The sequence below is a fragment of the Lynx rufus genome, unplaced genomic scaffold, assembly GCF_022079265.1.
Source record: "Lynx rufus isolate CCGP_SWC_20201006 ecotype Redwood Valley unplaced genomic scaffold, mLynRuf1.p SCAF_11, whole genome shotgun sequence".
In the NCBI taxonomy this organism is placed as follows: Eukaryota; Metazoa; Chordata; class Mammalia; order Carnivora; family Felidae; genus Lynx; species Lynx rufus.
In genome coordinates this window covers 61,438,635-61,455,938 of record NW_025814825.1, presented here as the reverse complement: position 1 = coordinate 61,455,938, position 17,304 = coordinate 61,438,635, and the positions used below count along the sequence as shown (strand labels likewise).

The 17,304-nt window shown below is 50.6% G+C and overlaps 1 protein-coding gene across 1 annotated transcript; it reads left to right on the top strand.

Moving 5' to 3' along the window:
- The first annotated feature begins 5,418 nt into the window (after positions 1 to 5,418).
- NKX1-2 (NK1 homeobox 2) lies at positions 5,419 to 8,035 on the top strand. The gene is made up of 2 exons (XM_047072780.1): positions 5,419 to 5,632; positions 7,296 to 8,035. Exons 1-2 carry the CDS (start codon positions 5,419 to 5,421, stop codon positions 8,033 to 8,035), a joined length of 954 nt encoding a protein of 317 aa, XP_046928736.1.
- The last annotated feature ends 9,269 nt before the right edge of the window (positions 8,036 to 17,304 follow it).

The following is a 17,304-nucleotide window of genomic DNA, read 5'->3' as shown; positions in this document are numbered from 1 at the left end:
GCACACCCACGTGAGGTGAAGAGCTTGGGGAGAAGGCAAAGCTAGGGGCAGGGGGACCAGGGACTAGAAGTTAAGAGCATGAAATTTAGGGGCGTGCCTGGGTGGCTCAGTCAGTTAAGCGCCCAACTTTGGCTCAGGTCATGATGTCACAGTTCGTGGGAACGTTTGAGCCCTGCATTGGGCTCTGTGCTGACAGCTCAGAGCCTAGAGCCTGCTTCAGATTCTGTGTCTCCCTCTCCCTCTGCCCCTCCCCTGCTCATGCTCTCTCTCTCTCTCTCTCTCTCTCAAAAACAAATAAACATTGAAGAAGAAGAAGAAGAGAAGAAGGAGGGGGAGGGGGAGGAGGGGGAGGAGGGGGAGGGGGAGGGGGAGGAGGGGGGAGGAGGAGGAGGAGGGGGAGGAGGGGGAGGGGAGGAGGAGGGGGGAGGGGAGGAGGAGGGGGAGGGGGAGGGGAGGAGGGGGAGGGGGAGGGGGAGGGAGAAGAAGAAGAAGAAGGAAGCATGAAATTTAGGCACAGATGTGGGGAACAGAGGGCTTTGACGCTTACCTTGCAGGACACTTGCCTAAGAATGACGATCATACTCATCTCCATTCAACAGGGAAGCAGATGCTTCATATATTTGCAAAGTGCCACCTTGGCTCCTGTCTTTATTCTGCACGCGGTGTCTCCCTTCGGAAGGGCATTAACACGGCATTCGATGCTCACAGTGAGCAACAGCCCAGACTGCATTCATTCGCGTCCCTCTTCCTTCTGGCCCTGTCCCTCCCTCATCACTTCTCACCCAATATGTCCTCAGCTTGTCACTTGGCATTTCTCCCCCATTCTCCTTCTTCCAATTACATGTCTCTATTTTTCCAGGTGCCCAGAGCAATTTGGTTTGCCTGGCAATCCCCGTGTCTTGGGCTCCTCCCAGGAATATCGTAAAACAGTAGGAAAAAACACTGAATGTAAGAGCCAAAGCTGGATCCCCAAACCTGTGCCACAGTCTCCTCCTAGGTAGTGTTGGGCTTAGTTATTTCCTGGCAGGGCCTCTCACATATCCCAGCTCCGTGTGTAACTTTGAAGGAAAGCCATTCGATCAATGTCTGAGATTAGATTTCACCCTGGGGCAGCAATGTGATTTCCTTAATCAGAATTTTACCAAAGCAGGTTCCGAAATCTCACCGCCCAGGTTCAGATCTTAGCTTCACCACTTCCTCGCTCTGGGGTCATGGGCAAATCGGGGATAATAACAGTGCCTGCTTCGTGGGGTTGTGGGGAGGATGAAATGAAAAAACCCTGAATAAGCAAAGAGCTTGGCCGAGTGCCTGGTTCAGAGCAAGTTCCCCAAAAGAGCAGCTATTATTAATATCGTCATTATCGGAAAAAAATTAACATGGATTCTACTTATCAATGTAACCCCTGCTTTATCCCCTTCTTTGATGCTTCCTCAACATTGCTGAGATAAAGAAGTTGATTTTTTTTTTTTTTTTTGTAACCTGTTGATTTCCAAGAAGAAATACTGATTTCCTAGAGCAAACTATGCTAAGTACACATTTTTGTTTTGGTTGCAATGGGGGACGGTGGGAAGGCTACTGTTTGAGTTTTCACAAGTGAAAACCTCCAAGGTGGGTTTTTAAAAGAACTTGCTCTGCTTGGCAGTCAGAGTTCAAAGCCCTGGTGGGAAACTGTAAATGCTAGCCTTTAATTGTAAATGAACTCTCCGGCAACAAGGGGTATAGAGTCAAGTAAACGTTAACAACTGATTCTGCTGTTATCAGTAGTTTCCTTTTAAAATCCAGCGCCTTCCATCCCCCCCCCCCCCCCGCTCCCATTTTGCAGACCGTTTCTGAATTGAAATACATCTTGGGGAAAACTGGCTGAGGTCATGAGTAATGGGGTTGCCCACAAGGCTATCCCTGCAGTTGACTTCTCTCCCTTTGTCACCAAGCCGTGCCTTATGAAGCTGTCTCTTTGGCGTATATGTCCTGCCCAGGGGGCTGGCCCAGAACTGCAGGGTTTTACCTAGAGAATTTGTTTATTTTATTGCAGGAACATAAGATGTTATCTAAGGTGCTTTGACACGGCTCATAATATTGCTCTCCCTCTGCATAAATAGCAAATTCTTTCCGTGTTAACACTGTTCATGTCTCAGGCAACAGCTCTTCAAGGCTGTGCTGGAATTATAGGCCACTTTGTTTGTGGAATAGCTTGGGAAGCTTGGCACCATTGATTTGCATCAGTGCCTCCGGAATAGCCTTTGCCTTCTCCTTAAAGATACTATCTAAACTGTGAAATTCATTAAATAGCCCCAGAAATGGATCAGGTTATTTAACACAACATCCCTAATGGCGCAATATCTCAGCTGTCTGCACTGATAGTGAACATTGTCTTGGACAGTGTTATCAGCCCAGGACACCCGCTATGAATATTGATCCCGAGCTTGTTACAGCCATCAGTTGCCATCAGGACAGGTCAGGGTGGGAACCCACCTAGCATCAAAGCAATTTAAAGACAGCACTCAGGCAGAATTTTAATGCCCACGTTGAAAAAACAAATCAACTCCACGCACAAAGGGAAGGTGGCTTGCTGGATATGGATATATTTATTATACAGGAACACCTCGGGTATAAATACATGGGTGAGGACATTAGCGAGTGAACACAAGGCCAAATTGTAGCAATCGGAGGTCTCACTGCCTCCTGGTCATTCACAAAGCCGGTGGCCAGAAAGACAATTCCCTAAGGCCTCCCCCGCCCCTCACCAAATTGCAGAATTTTGCCTGTCTGTTGGGTGGGGTGGTTCTCTCTAAAATGGGTAAAAGGGAGCATTTTCTATTCCTTCAATGCTGCTGGTACACACTACAGTGTTTCTTTTGCATCATCTATTTCCAGAAGCCAAGCACATAACCTGAGCTGCACTGAACACACGTATTAGAAAGAGAGATGAAAAAAATAATAATAAAGGGCCAGGAAAAATTGATAATAACTAAAAGAAGTTATTAAAGATTGAGTCTTAAAGAACGTGGCCTTTATGCGTCCTTGACTTTGTCTCCAATTTGTTGCTTCTCCCTTTTTTGCTCCTTTTCTATATGTGACACCTGCGGGCCTCAAAGGAAAGGGGATTCGTATCATTGAAATAAAATTCTTTTGAGGCAATTTATAAAGCGAAAATGGAAATGACCCAGGCTGGGATGGCTCTTAGCTGTCTGCAGCCATCCCTGTCCCTCTGGTTTGGGTATGAGGTGCCTCTGGAATGACAGCCCATCTTCCCATGAAAATGGCTTCAAGGTTGCCAACAGGAGAACAGAAGAAGGACTATGGGATGCCACAGATGCCCATTCTGGAGCTACCTTAAGCAGATCTCTTTCTACCCTGAAGAACCTAGATATGAAAAAATATGAATGTGGGTGGGAAAAAGTAAAAGGGGGCTGGGATCAATATAGGGAGGGAGGGAGAAAGAAAAGGAAATTAAAAAAGAAAAAAGCCTGTGATCTGGCTGAGAAAGAGCTGTCAAAGCAGAGAGCAAAATACCCTAGTGGGTATGTGTTCAGGAAGGTTCTGTGATGTGCAATCCAGGGTCCTGGGTGCCACTGTTTAGTTCCAGGGCCACCTTCTCTTTGGTGTTCACAGGGCGTGCATTCCCTCTGGTGGGAGGTGGGCCAGGGGGCTCGGGCAGGGCACTTCCTTTCCTGCTTTCCTGTAAAAGCACAATCCATCAGGCTTTAGAACGAGAGCTGGTTTGAATTTCGGCAGGGCTTTAAAGTCGGCAGGGAATACAGGGGCCGCCTCTGGGAGGGGCCACAGGTTTGAATGAGAAAAGCTACAAGAAACGGGCAGATAGGGTCTTCTCTTCAACAACAGATGGGATTAACAGCGCGCCACCCACGCCCGCACTTTAATGGGCCAGTTTCTCCACCTCTTCCTACTGCTACCTTCTCGGACCATATTAATTGCCAAGTCATTGTTTGGGAGCCCCATGGGGCAGGGAAGAAAGGGACAGCAGAGTTTGAAGTGGTTCTGGGAAGAGGGGTGGGAGAAACCTCAGAATTTGCCGCTGGGATAAATACTTACTGCTCATAGACCGCTCCCCAAGCGATGAGAGGAAAAAGGAATGTTAAGATGGACCTGGCTGAGGGAAGTTTCCCCCAAGGACTGATGTGCATCATTCCATGGGACCTGGCGGGGCAGATGGGAGCCCTTTCAATTATCTCTGTTCTCTGACTTCAAATTCAAACCAGACAAGCATCTTTTAACCTTTTTCCTCCTGGGGCTAGAAGGAGATGGGGGTCAGAGATGCAACCTGGGTCCCAGAGACCCAATTTCTGTTGCAAATGATTGAATCTGTAACTGTGAAGGAGGGCTGAAGGGCATCAGGGTTATGCTTGACGTCTCAGCAAGCCGGGGGCAGCCACCCTCGCCTGGCTCACCGGGCCTCACCAGGGCATCTCCCTCCCCTGGCTTTGAACCCGCAACCTGACACGGTTTCCACAGCGGCGGGGCACCCTGGCGGGGGGCGGGGGGGGGGGTTGGACCTCTCTCCAAAACCCCTCCAGCTCTCCTGACCCTGCTGGGCTAGGCTCCGGCTGGGGGCAGAAGGGAAGAACTTTCTCCCTCCATTTCTGAGATGGCAGGATATACTGGAAAGGATACAGGTCCGGGAAAAGAAGACCTAGGTTCGAATCCGGACGCTGTCACCAGTCAACAGTAACCCTGGGCAACTCCTCATCTTTGAACCTCAATGTCCTCATCTTTAAAAGGGGATAATAGTTTTGCCGGGCCACTCCCACCTCACAGGGATGCTCAGAGAATCAAACGCAAGCCCAGGGGCATTGTGAACCGTAAACCGTGAGAACGTTAGCGCCTTTCAGTCCGAGGTGACCAGGTCTGAGGTCACCCCTGTGATCCACAGGGGCGGCAGATGTGCTGAGCGTTGCCTTCGAGTAATCAGCGCTGGCCTCAATTACATCCCCAATTCAAAGTCACGGGGGAAAAGTCACAAACGCAAGCGCAAGTCAGTGTGTTGGGGGGGGACGGGGAGCGGGGGTGTCCCCCAGGAGGGAATCGTCGCACGATCCCTCGCTCGCGCACGCCAGCAGTCCCCGTGGGTCGGGCGGAGGCGCGCGGAGCCGGCGGCGGTGCAGGGGCGGGCGCGCGCGCCGGGCTCACGCAGGCGCCCCCGTGCCGAGGCCAGTCGTGGGGCTGCGGCGAGCGCGCCCTGCACGTGGTGGGGGCCCGGGCCGAGCAAGTGCCAATCCCGGCGCCGCGCCCCCGCGGCTCTCGCCCAGCCCCGCCCCCGCGCCCCCCTCCCCGGCTTCACTTGGCCGCCGCGACCCTCCTACTGGCCGGAGAGCGGCGGCCCCGCCACAGCCGAAGGCAAGCCCAAGCGCGGCCATCCCGGACCCCGCGCCGCCGGCCTCGGGCCCGCGGGCGGCGGGCATGCTGGCATGGCAGGACGGCGGGGCCAAGGCGGCTCCCGCCCACCACAAGATTTCCTTCTCTGTCCTGGACATCCTGGACCCGCAGAAATTCACCCGCGCTGCGCTCCCGGCCGTGCGTCCTGCTCCCCGGGAAGCCAAGAAAAGTTTGGCAGAGGCCGAAGCGGGGAAGGACGCCAGCCCGGGGGACTCAGCTCGGCAGCGGGAGACCCCTGGTAAGGATGCGAAGCGGTCCCCAGTTCCGGGAAGCCTCAGCCCAGATGATGCCATGGGGGAGTTGGAGGCGCGCGGGGGGAGAGGGGGAGGGCAACCAGGGACAGAGTGAGCGGCCCTTAGCGGAGCGTTCGCCAAAGGGAGAAGGCCACCCGGGACGAGGTACAAAGTGTTGCCTTGCCTCTGTGTCGGAACTGAGTTGAGGCAGAAAAGAGGCCCCCAACATCCTGGGTCAGGGATTTGCCTACCAAAGCTGGTCCCTACTCACCGGCCAAGTCACTAAGCGCCACAGTTCTATTTTTTTGCTCGGCAGTGGAAACTAAACAGGGGCGTCCACCTTATTATCCAGGCTCACTCATTTATCGGGCATTTAATGCGCCCGCTACGTGCCAGGGCCTAGCCTAGAGACGGGGATAAAAGTCATGGAAAACTTCAGAACCCACGAGGTAGAGAACATCATGAATACTGCCTCCATTTTATGATTGAGGAAACAGAGGTGAAATCATGTGGAGGGGTCTTCGTGAGTGCGAGGTCAGGTTTAAGCACCGCGTGCCCACTTCCAACCACCCTTCCCACTATAGAGACACCTGCAGAGATGCCGCTGCCCCAAGCGCTCTCTCTCCCCAGACCCAACCATTGACTGGGGTGGAAGCAGGGATGGAGTGGGGCGAGGGGAGGCCGCCGTGGTCCTCTCTCCTCGAAACATTTTGACCTAACTCTGGTGGACACTTGATGAGAAGCCTGGGAGAGTTTGTGCCCGGAAGGTAGGACAAAAGACAGCAGGATCCGTGCTGGGTGAAGCGTGGGCACGACGCTCCCTGGAGAGACGCTGAGTCCGGGCGCAGGTCCGAGAGACGCTGGATGTGGCACAGCCCCCCGCTTCTCCTCCCCAAGTTTGGCAGTGATTGTCTGGGCCTCCGGGCGCCTCTGGCGGCTGCGCTTGGGCCAGGGTAGTCTGCCTGGTAATTGTTCGGATCGCCCCTCGGAGGGCCGCTCTCCCCTCCCCCCACCTCCATGATCGATATTCTATTACTGGCGCCTGCATATCTCCTGCCCGCAGCTTGCAGGTACCGACTTCAAACCCCCTTTCCCTGTCTGATCCTAATATTGTTCGATTAAAACTTACCTTTAATAGATGACATCTATCGATCCGGCCCCGCACAAATCTGAAACTCTATTAACACGGGAGGAGAGAGAAGATGGGAAAGAGGGAATTTCACTTTAAGGTGGGGGGGGGGGCTTAATAACTTCTTTTTTAATTGCTAGGAGTTCCAGACCAAAATAGGCTTCTAGCGACCAGAGAGACACAGCCCTAAACGCACTTGACATTTCGATGTCTCAACGTACAGTGATCCTACCCTCCCAATATTGTCCAATATGGTCATTATTTTTTCTTAATGCAAGGTGTCACTCATTCATTCAAAACACACTTCTTGGAAGTCAGCTAGGCGGCAGCTGAGTAAAGGGCAAGAGGATACCGCACCCCTAAACCCCAAATCCTGGCTTGCGAGGATGTGTGGTCGCGGGGGTGGGGGAGGGGGGAGCGCGATGCCGGAGAGGGGCCGACCTGGGGGCTCTGAAAAAGAACAGGAGGAGGAGGAGTTCTGGGGACCCGGAGGGGCTGGGTCGTGCGGGGCTTCTGGTCACCCGCCCCTTTTCCACTAGATGCTGCGGACCGCGGCGCGGGCGCGGCGTCCCCCTTGGAGGGCTCGGAGGCCGAGGAGGCCGAGGAGGAGGAGGAGGAGGCCGAGGACGCGGGGCGGCGGCGGCGGAGGGAGCGGGCCGCGCGCCTGGAAGCGGACGCGGCGCGTTCCCCCGAGTCCCGGGCGGCGGCGGCGTCGGCGGCGGGAGAGCGGGCCCCCGGCGGGCTGGCGGGCTCCCCGGGCTCGCCCGACTCCCCGCGGCCCCGGCGCCGGCGCACGGAGCCCCGCTGCGCCAAGCCCAGGCGCGCGCGCACCGCCTTCACCTACGAGCAGCTGGTGGCTTTGGAGAACAAGTTCCGGGCCACGCGCTACCTGTCCGTGTGCGAGCGCCTGAACCTCGCGCTGTCGCTCAGCCTCACCGAGACGCAGGTCAAAATCTGGTTCCAGAACCGCAGGACCAAGTGGAAGAAGCAGAACCCGGGCGCCGACGGTGCGGCGCAGGCGGGGAGCGGCGCGCCCCAGCCCGGGGCGCCCGGAACGGCAGCCGCGGCGGGCGGCGGCGGCTCGGGAGGCAGCCCCGGCGCCCCCGGGCCGGGCGCGCTGCCCTTCCAGACTTTCCCCTCCTACTCGGCGGCCAACGTCCTCTTCCCAGCCGCCACCTCCTTCCCGCCGACGGCCGCCGCCGCCGCCGCCGCCGGGGGCCCCTTTGCGTCCTTCCTCGGACCCTCCTACCTGACCCCTTTCTACACCCCGCACCTATGAACCTGGAGCTTCTCGGGGGTCCACTTCGTCGGGACTCACAAATGACTGGCGTCGTCGTGTGGTCCCGGTTCCACCGAGGGGCGCCGACGTGCACGGCCCGCCCCCTCGTGGTGAGCGGGTGTCTGCGCGCCGCTTCCTTTCCAGCTGTGGGGAGGCGCCACCGGAGGGCAGGGAGAGGCCGCCTGCCGACTCCCGCAGCGCCCCTTGCCGCCGCGCCGACCCCCTGAATCCACGAGATCCGCAAAGGGGATCAAGGATCTGCCGTCTTTAAAAGTGCCCCGAGATGAAGGCTGTCCTCAGAGCTTGGCGTTTCTGAACTTGGCTCTTCGCTTTGGGTCAGGCTCCATTCGGTTCAAGGGCTCCTTTTGAGGGTCTGGGTGTCCCGAGCAGGGCTAACACTGCCGCGCTGCGGGGTTGCAGATGCCGGGGACCCGAGACTTCCTGCCCACGGGTCGCTCACAATTAGGATGGAATCTTCGAACATTTTAGCTCACACACGTGGTAAGCAGCTTGCCCTTTTCGGAGCGGATGGTCTCCCTTTCTGTACTTGATTATTGGCCCCAAACCAAGGCTTCCTCCCAAATATTGAACGAGCTGGGTCCACGAGCACACACTGCCGCGGTGAAATGGACTATTTTTCAGATGCACAAATTTCTACGTTTTTAGATTTTCATTTCAGATTGGGACTTGAGCACAATTCTTGTTCCAAACGGACTCTCCTGAGAGACTAGGTCTCTTACTTTTCTGAGAAGCCCTAGAAGTCTCTGCTAGGAAACGTAATGGCTTTGTGGCCGGGCTTACCTGCTAACGCAGACACAGTTCCGCCGCGCTGCGCATTTTCTGAGCAGTTTCCCGAACCAGGCAATGGCCTCAAACGCGTAAAAATGATAAGGAAGGGACCCGTGGTTCGAAGCCTATGCCTCAGGCTGCCTGTTTTGATTTCCAGTCTTTGATATTCTTAAAACTTCAGTCCTGGCTCCTACGTCGGTCCCGGCAATTCCTAGGCCCGCAAATAGTGAACCCAAAGCTGGGAGAGCTGAGCTCCTCCAGCACACGTGACTGTCATGAATTGGACTTTTTTTTTTTGAGCAGCAGGCAAAAGTTCCTATTAGAGTATCAGATTAGAAAAGAATGGTATGAAAGCTGTCTTTACAGAGAGGGGACATTCGAAAGCGAATGCCTGCTGGGCTATTTTTTAAAAGCACAAACTCAACATTATTAGAGCTTCATCGAGAGCAATTCTTGTTCCAAACAGACTCTCTCATGGCATGGTGAACATGTGAAGGGTTGTCAAGGGTGTGAAGGAAGTATTTCTTGGGCTAAAGCAGAAGCAAAATCGTACCCATAATGGATTCAACTGCCACAGCTTAATGTATGGCCCTTAGTTCCAACTGCTACTTTTTTCTCCCTTAAAAAATTACTCTGTAAAATTCTCATGCCAGACTTGTTTGGAATGCTGCTTTTAGTTTTCTATGTAATGTGTTTGAAGCTCATATCTCAGAAACCCAGCTCTGCCTAACTAGGTCACGTTTATTTCTTCCTTACCTGGATTTGATTATTTGAGGCCTGCTGCTATCTACGTGGATAGCATCCTGCTTGCCATTTTTTGATAGCCTGTGCCATTAAAAATTAAATTTAATGATCACGGGCTTCTTCTAAAGTACATGCAGTTTGGTATCATGAACACATGATACCATAATTTTGAAATATCTAGTTCTATGGTTATCAGAAATGATAGAAAATATCCCCCCTCCCTTATGCCAAATTCAATGAAGACTCCGTATTCACAGGACTCTCACAAGATTTGAGAATGTGTATCATTTAATTGCGTATTATTTACTAATTACTCTTTTCCTTCTATTTTAAAGAAGAGTGTCCCCAAACAGTGCATTGTTTCTAAAAGACAATTGATGCCAGATGAGATTAAACATGCAGTTACTATGGTAGAGAACATTTTATTCACTTTACGCGTTGATAAACACTCCCTCAATAACTGCTCCTTGGTTTCTGAAAAGCAACACCCATGTGTCACAAACAGGTAATTCAAGTACACAGAGGCAAGATCTGTAACGAGAAGCTGAATTTCCATAAGATGTGGAAACATTTCATCTCTCAGGTACCAGAATCCCAGAAGACTCCAGTCGGAAGAGAGGGACTAGGGAGGGAGGCGGGAAGCTTATCTGCGGACTAGCTTGAAGTGCTGTCATTCTTGACCTTTCCTGTTAGGACACCTTGTAGCAGAGTAATGCTCCAAGTGTGTGACTTTGGATTTGTGCTGCTTTGAAAGGCCCCGTGGCTTTCCAACCAAATCCATGGATGTGTTTGTCTAATAAATCCTTTTTGTAATGCTTTCTCATTTAACTGTTTCTTGTTTTCTCTTAGCAAAGTTTTCAACTAATTTTGTAATTATCAGAGTTTGTATGTATGTGTCCCCTCCCCTCGCCAGCTAGTATTCACAAATTTAGGGTATCTCCACCCTGACACTACTTTTTCATGCCAGGTTAGGTACTTTGCCAAACCCATGCCAAACATACACGGAGTGGCTACCCTGGCAGGCAGTATATACAAACACACAGGGCCATTTTCTTTCTTTTTTTTTTTTTTTTAATTTTTTTTTTTAACGTTTATTTATTTTTGAGACGAGAGAGACAGAGCATGAACGGGGGAGGGTCAGAGAGAGGGAGACACAGAATCCGAAACAGGCTCCAGGCTCTGAGCTGTCTGTCAGCACAGAGCCCGACGCGGGGCTCGAACTCACAGACCGCGAGATCATGACCTGAGCCGAAGTCGGCCGCTTAACCGACTGGGCCACCCAGGCGCCCCAACAGGGCCATTTTCAAAGCAAAAGTGAAGCATCTTACAGAATTTTGTTAGTGGCTACAAATTAAATCAACACCTATGTACCAGATTTTTAGGACATTAACTTCCTAGACTTACTTTGCAAGTTCTTAGTACCTTATACAGTGCCTGGTAGGTCACTTTTTGGAGTTGCGCCATCCATTGGTCATAGATTTCTGATGTTAAAAAATGACCATTTCAGGGGCGCCTGGGTGGCGCAGTCGGTTTAAACGTCCAACTTCAGCCAGGTCACGATCTCGCGGTCCGTGAGTTCGAGCCCCGCGTCAGGCTCTGGGCTGATGGCTCAGAGCCTGGAGCCTGTTTCCGATTCTGTGTCTCCCTCTCTCTCTGCCCCTCCCCCGTTCATGCTCTGTCTCTCTCTGTCCCCCAAAATAAATAAACGTTGAAAAAAAAATTAAAAAAAAATGACCATTTCAGATCCCCACTTGAAACCCCACAGCCAAGAAGAAGGGGAGTGAGTGGAGAGCGTCTTATATGTTGAGAAATCCCCATCCGTTTTATGGGCACGGATCAATTTAGTGTATTTGTCTTTTTAGAAATAACTGCTAAGCACCTATTGAACTAGTTTAAAAAATTTTTTTTTACATTTATTTATTTTTGATAGACAGAGAGAGACAGAGTACAAGTGGGGGAGGAGCAGAGAGAGAGAAGGAGACACAGAATCCAAAGCAGGCTCCAGGCTCCGAGCTGTCAGCACAGAGCCCAACGCGGGGCTCGAACTCACAAACCGCAGGATCATGACCTGAGTGGAAGTCAAACGCTTAATCGACTGAGCCACCTAGGTGTCCCTGAACTAGTTTTAAAAATTATCAATAGGCCAACAAGATATTCTTCAATAAATGCTAATAAGTACACTTAAAAACATAATTCCCCCTCAGGGTGCCTGGGTGGCTCAGTCGGTTACGCGTCCAACTCTTGATTTCGGCTCAGGTTGTGATCTCAGGTTCGAGCCCCACGTCGGGCTCTATGCTGACAGCTCAGAGCCTGGAGCCTGCTTCGGATTCTGTGTCTCCCTCTCTCTGTCCCTCCCCTGCTCGCACTCTACTCTGTCTCTCAAAAATAAAATAAACATTAAAAACTTAAAAACAACAACATAATTCCCCCCTTAAGGTCAACTGAAGGGAAGCATGTAAGCGTGAATGAAGTGGGAAGACCAGATTCAGGGAAAGAGAAATAGGAACTGTCCCTTCTTGCTTCTAGTTGGAAGAAAATCCCCCGGGAGCCCAGTTGTGGAGACAAAGGGAGAGGGAGCCTTGGAGACAGGAGGACTCGGTCCCTGCAGGAAGTGGGAGGGGAATGCCAGCTGGAGAAAGCCAGGCTTCCCCATACCTAACCCTCCCTGGTTCTCTGGGGCTGTGGTTATCAAGGACCACAGGTGAGGCCCGTGACCTCTGAGTGGCTGGGTTCGAAGCCACTTCCACCCCGAGTCCATATATGAACTTGGCAAGTTCCCTGTGTCTTGGGCCTCAGTTTCCTCACCGTGGTGCCTAGCTCAGATGAGCAATTTGTATGGAAAACACTTAGTTCCTGGCACACTGAAGGTAGTTGTTACTCCCAGCTTGACGCCGGGAAGGACAGTAAGCACACTGTACCTAGCCCGACCACCTCATTTACAAAACTTTTACTGCAGCATGATAAACATACAGAAAACTGAAAATACCCGACGCGTACGGCTTGGTGCCCTTTCACAAACAGAATACACCTTCCTAGGGGCACGTGGCTGGCTCAGTCAGTGGAGCGTGTGACTGTTCACCTCGGGGTTGCAGGTTCAAGCCCCACTTCAGGTGTAGAGATTGCTTAAAAATAAAATCTTGAAAAAAAAATATACCTTTATAACCAGCATCCAGATCAAGAAACAGAACAGGATGAGCATCTCAGAGCCCCCTGTGTCCCCTTGCAGTGATTGCCTCCCCCACGGACATCCGAAAGCGCAGATTACTTGTGCCTCGTTTTCTTTTTCTTTTAATTATGGAAAAGGAGTCCGGCAGTATATATACTCTTTGCGCCTGGCTGTCTTTGCTCAACATTATTTATGAGTTTCACCCATGTTGTGTGGCATATAGTTGTAGATTATCCATTCCTATTGCCGTTAGCATAGCACTGTAGACACAACTCGTTTATCCATTCTACTGGTGGTGGGTGATCGAATACTCCTTCATTATTTTGATTGGACTGTCTTACACACATCTTTTGGTAAACATATCTTCCTATTTCCGTTGATAATGTATCCAGCAGTGGGGTCACTGGGTGCGCAGATGCCTAGCTTTAGATACAGTCAACCAGTCTTCCAGCGTGTGGGGGCGATTTCCATTCCCACCTGCAAGGGAGGAGAGTTCCAGGTGTTCCACATCCTCCCAACATATAGTATTGACCACCTTTTCCATCTGATGGTCCTGGAAGCTATGTAGTAGGCATCGCACTCTGGTTTTAAATTTCATTTCCTGGGGCGCCTGGGTGGCGCGGTCAGTTAAGCGTCCGACTTCAGCCAGGTCACGATCTCGCGGTCCGTGAGTTCGAGCCCCGCGTCAGGCTCTGGGCTGATGGCTCAGAGCCTGGAGCCTGTTTCTGATTCTGTGTCTCCCTCTCTCTCTGCCCCTCCCCCGTTCATGCTCTGTCTCTCTCTGTCCCAAAAATAAATAAACGTTGAAAAAAATTTAAAAAAAAAATAAATTTCATTTCCTGACGGGTAATGATGTTGACTGCCTCTCCATATGCCTGTTGGCCATTGGCGATCTGTTTCGGTGAATGCCCTGTCACATCTGCCCACTGGTAAGACAAACTGAGTCTTAGAGAGGAGGGGACTTGCCCCAGGTTGTCCGTGTTACCGAAGAAACTGAGACTCGGCGAGGTTATGAGACTCGCCTAAGGTCTCACAGTAAGAGAAGAGCAGAGCCTGAAAGCTGGGCCTGATGACTCCAGGATGATTTAAATTGTACATGAGGCCACCAGTCATATAAAATATTTGGTAATTTTTTTTTAATGATCTGAGCGCTGCTTGGGCATTGAAAAAAAGTTTATTTTTGAGAGAGAGAGAGAGAAAGAGAGTGCAGGGGAGGGGCAGAGAGAGAGGGACAGAGGACCCTGAAGCAGTAGTTATAGCTAAGTATCAGTGTTGGAAAGAAAGGGTATTCCATTGCTCCTCCGTCCTCCCTCCCCCTCCTCCTTCCTTCCTGCCAGACTTGTACTGAGCACCCATTCTGTGCCAACTGTTTTGGATGGTGGAAATTTAGGTCAAATGAATTCCCAGACACAGGGTAGGTTACAGTCTGTGTATTCCTATCTTTTCTGTGATCATGGTGGTTTGTGGAGACAAAAAGAAGACAACCCACGGGGCACCTGGGTGGCTCAGTCTGTTAAGCGACAGACTGGCTCAGGGCACGATCTCATGGCTTGTGAGTTTGAGCCTTGCCTCTGGCTCTTGTGTTGACAGCTCAGAGCCTAGAGACTGCTTCCGATTCTGTGTCTCCCTCTCTCTCTGCCCCTCCTCTGCTCACTCTCTGTTTCTCTCTCTCTATTTCTCTCTCAAAAATAAACATTAAAAAAAAATAAAGAGGACCCTTTATTTTCCCTCTACCACTTACCAGCTATGCAATCTGAGGCGAGTTTCCTCAAATGTCTAAGTCTCCAAGAGGCACATATACGCTCTTAGTAATTGTTAAGGTTCTTCTTGCCAGTGTAGAGATTGGCTTATGTAGGTAACCGAGGGGTTGGACCAAGGCCCAACCTTGGGATTTTTTTTTAACGTTTATGTTTATTCTTGAAGGAGAGAGAGACAGAACATGAGCGGGGGAGGAGCTGAGAAAGGGGGAGACATAGAATTTGAAGCAGGCTCCAGGCTCTAAGCTGTCAGCACAGAGCCCAATGCGGGGCTCGAACTCACGAACTGTGAGATCATGACCTTAGCCGAAGTCAGACCCTTAACTGACTGAGCCACCCAGGCGCCCCTTAAAGATTTTGTTTTTAAGTAATCTCTACACCCCATGTGAGGCTCAAATTTAAAACCCTGAGATCAGGAGTCACAGGCTCTAATAACTGAGGCAGCCGGGCACCCTGGGGACTTCATTTTCAATAAGCGCTCTTTTTTTTTTTTTTTTAAGTTTTATTTATTTAAGTAACTTCTACACCCCATGTGGGGCTGGAACTCATGACCTTGAGATCAAGAGTCAGCATGCTCCTCTGGGCCAGCCAGGCGCCCCAATAAATGCTCTCCCGGGCAGCTGCTGATTACACAGTGCTCATCCTTTGCGAGATTTACTCTGGCCAAGAACACAGGGGGCGGGAGAGGACAGTAGACAGTCCACACAAAAGAGCTGAGTGGACAATCTTGTAAAATTATTTATTTTACAAAATCGATTCCCTTCTTGTGAGTCATTTTCTTTCATGTGTAGTTAATACATTTACAAAAGGAGCTGCTGTTCTCTTTGCTTTTATTTTCTTAAAAAAAATTTTTTTTTAACATTCATTCATTTTTGAGAGACAGAGACAGAGAGAGAGCGAGACAGACAGACAGAGTGTGGTTGGGGAAGGGGCAGAGAGAGAGGGAGAGAAAACATCCAAAGCAGGTTCCAGGCTCTGAGCTGTCAGCACAGAGCCGGACGCGGGGCTCAAACTCATGAACTGCGAGATCATGACGTGAGCTGAAGTCAGATGCTCAACTGACTGAGCCACCCAGGCACCCTGTCTTTACTTGTAAATAACCTGCAGATCCTAAGGCAAAAGGGGCCGGGTCTGGGGGACAGTTAGGCTGCACTTTGAGAGCACCACAGTCATGAGGTCCCAAATTACCACCAATGTGCAGGAAGGTTTTAAAGTAACCATTAAAAGGCTAGTTTCTTCCCTTTTTAAAAGGTCTTTTCTTTCACAAATGCATTTTTTTCTAAGGGGTTCTGGGGTGGCACAGGGGGCTCTTTTTGGTACATCATCATTTGTGGCTCTAAGTCACTCTAAGTTCTTAGGGATTCAGAATACTTAGTTCCTATGAATGGGGCACTTGGGCGCCTTGGTTAAGCGTCTGTCTGACTTCAGCCCAGGTCATGATCCTACAGTTCATGAGTTCAAGCCCTGCATCAGGCTCCACACTGACAATGCAGAGACTGCTTAGAATTTTCTCTCCCTCTCTCTCTCCCTCTGCCCCTCCTCGGCTTGTGCTCTCTCTCTTTCAAAATAAATAAACTTAAAAATTAAAAAAAAAAAAGAGTACAGTACTAAGTACCATAGAAGGAAACTAACCAACTCCTCTTGGAGCCTAAAAATCCCCACTCACATCTAAGCAATATTCTGATGGAATCTTTTTAAAGACATCAAAACAAAATTCAAGCACATCTCTAGTGTAAAATGATCTTCTTTCCATATAGTTCAGTAATATTGGTGAATAGAGGGGCGCCTGGGTGGCGCAGTCGGCTAAGCGTCCGACTTCAGCCAGGTCACGATCTCGCGGTCCGTGAGTTCGAGCCCCGCCTCAGGCTCTGGGCTGATGGCTCGGAGCCTGGAGCCTGTTTCCGATTCTGTGTCTCCCTCTCTCTCTGCCCCTCCCCCGTTCATGCTCTGTCTCTTTCTGTCCCAAAAATAAATAAACGTTGAAAAAAAATTTTTTTTTAAAAAAAAAAAAGGTCTTTTCTTTCACAAATGCATTTTTTTCTAAGGGGTTCTGGGGTGGCACAGGGGGCTCTTTTTGGTACATCATCATTTGTGGCTCTAAGTCACTCTAAGTTCTTAGGGATTCAGAATACTTAGTTCCTATGAATGGGGCACTTGGGCGCCTTGGTTAAGCGTCTGTCTGACTTCAGCCCAGGTCATGATCCTACAGTTCATGAGTTCAAGCCCTGCATCAGGCTCCGCACTGACAATGCAGAGACTGCTTAGAATTTTCTCTCCCTCTCTCTCTCCCTCTGCCCCTCCTCGGCTTGTGCTCTCTCTCTTTCAAAATAAATAAACTTAAAAATTAAAAAAAAAAGAGTACAGTACTAAGTACCATAGAAGGAAACTAACCAACTCCTCTTGGAGCCTAAAAATCCCCACTCACATCTAAGCAATATTCTGATGGAATCTTTTTAAAGACATCAAAACAAAATTCAAGCACATCTCTAGTGTAAAATGAGCTTCTTTCCATATAGTTCAGTAATATTGGTGAATACAGCCCATAGCAGTTATTCAAGAGATACCACAAAAATACCGCGTCTTGTCTGATAAATTCACAAGGTGTCTTAATAAAAATACCTTAGGGGCGCCTGGGTGGCTCAGTCGGTTGAGCGTCCGACTTCGGCTCAGGTCATGATCTCACAGTTTGTGGGTTTGGGCCCCGCATCAGGCTCTGTTCTGACTGCTTGCTCAGAGCCTGGAGCCTGCTTCAGATTCTGTCTCCTTCTCTCTCTGCCCCTCCCCCGCTCACGCTTTGTCTCACTCTGTTTCTC

What these genes read in the sequence shown, in the direction of transcription:
- NKX1-2 (XM_047072780.1), top strand. Translation starts at nt 5,419, where the DNA reads ATGCTGGCATGGCAGGACGGCGGGGCCAAGGCGGCTCCCGCCCACCAC. An exon ending in TCGGCAGCGGGAGACCCCTG is followed by an intron (nt 5,633 to 7,295) that starts GTAAGGATGCGA and finishes CTTTTCCACTAG; the next exon opens with ATGCTGCGGACCGCGGCGCG.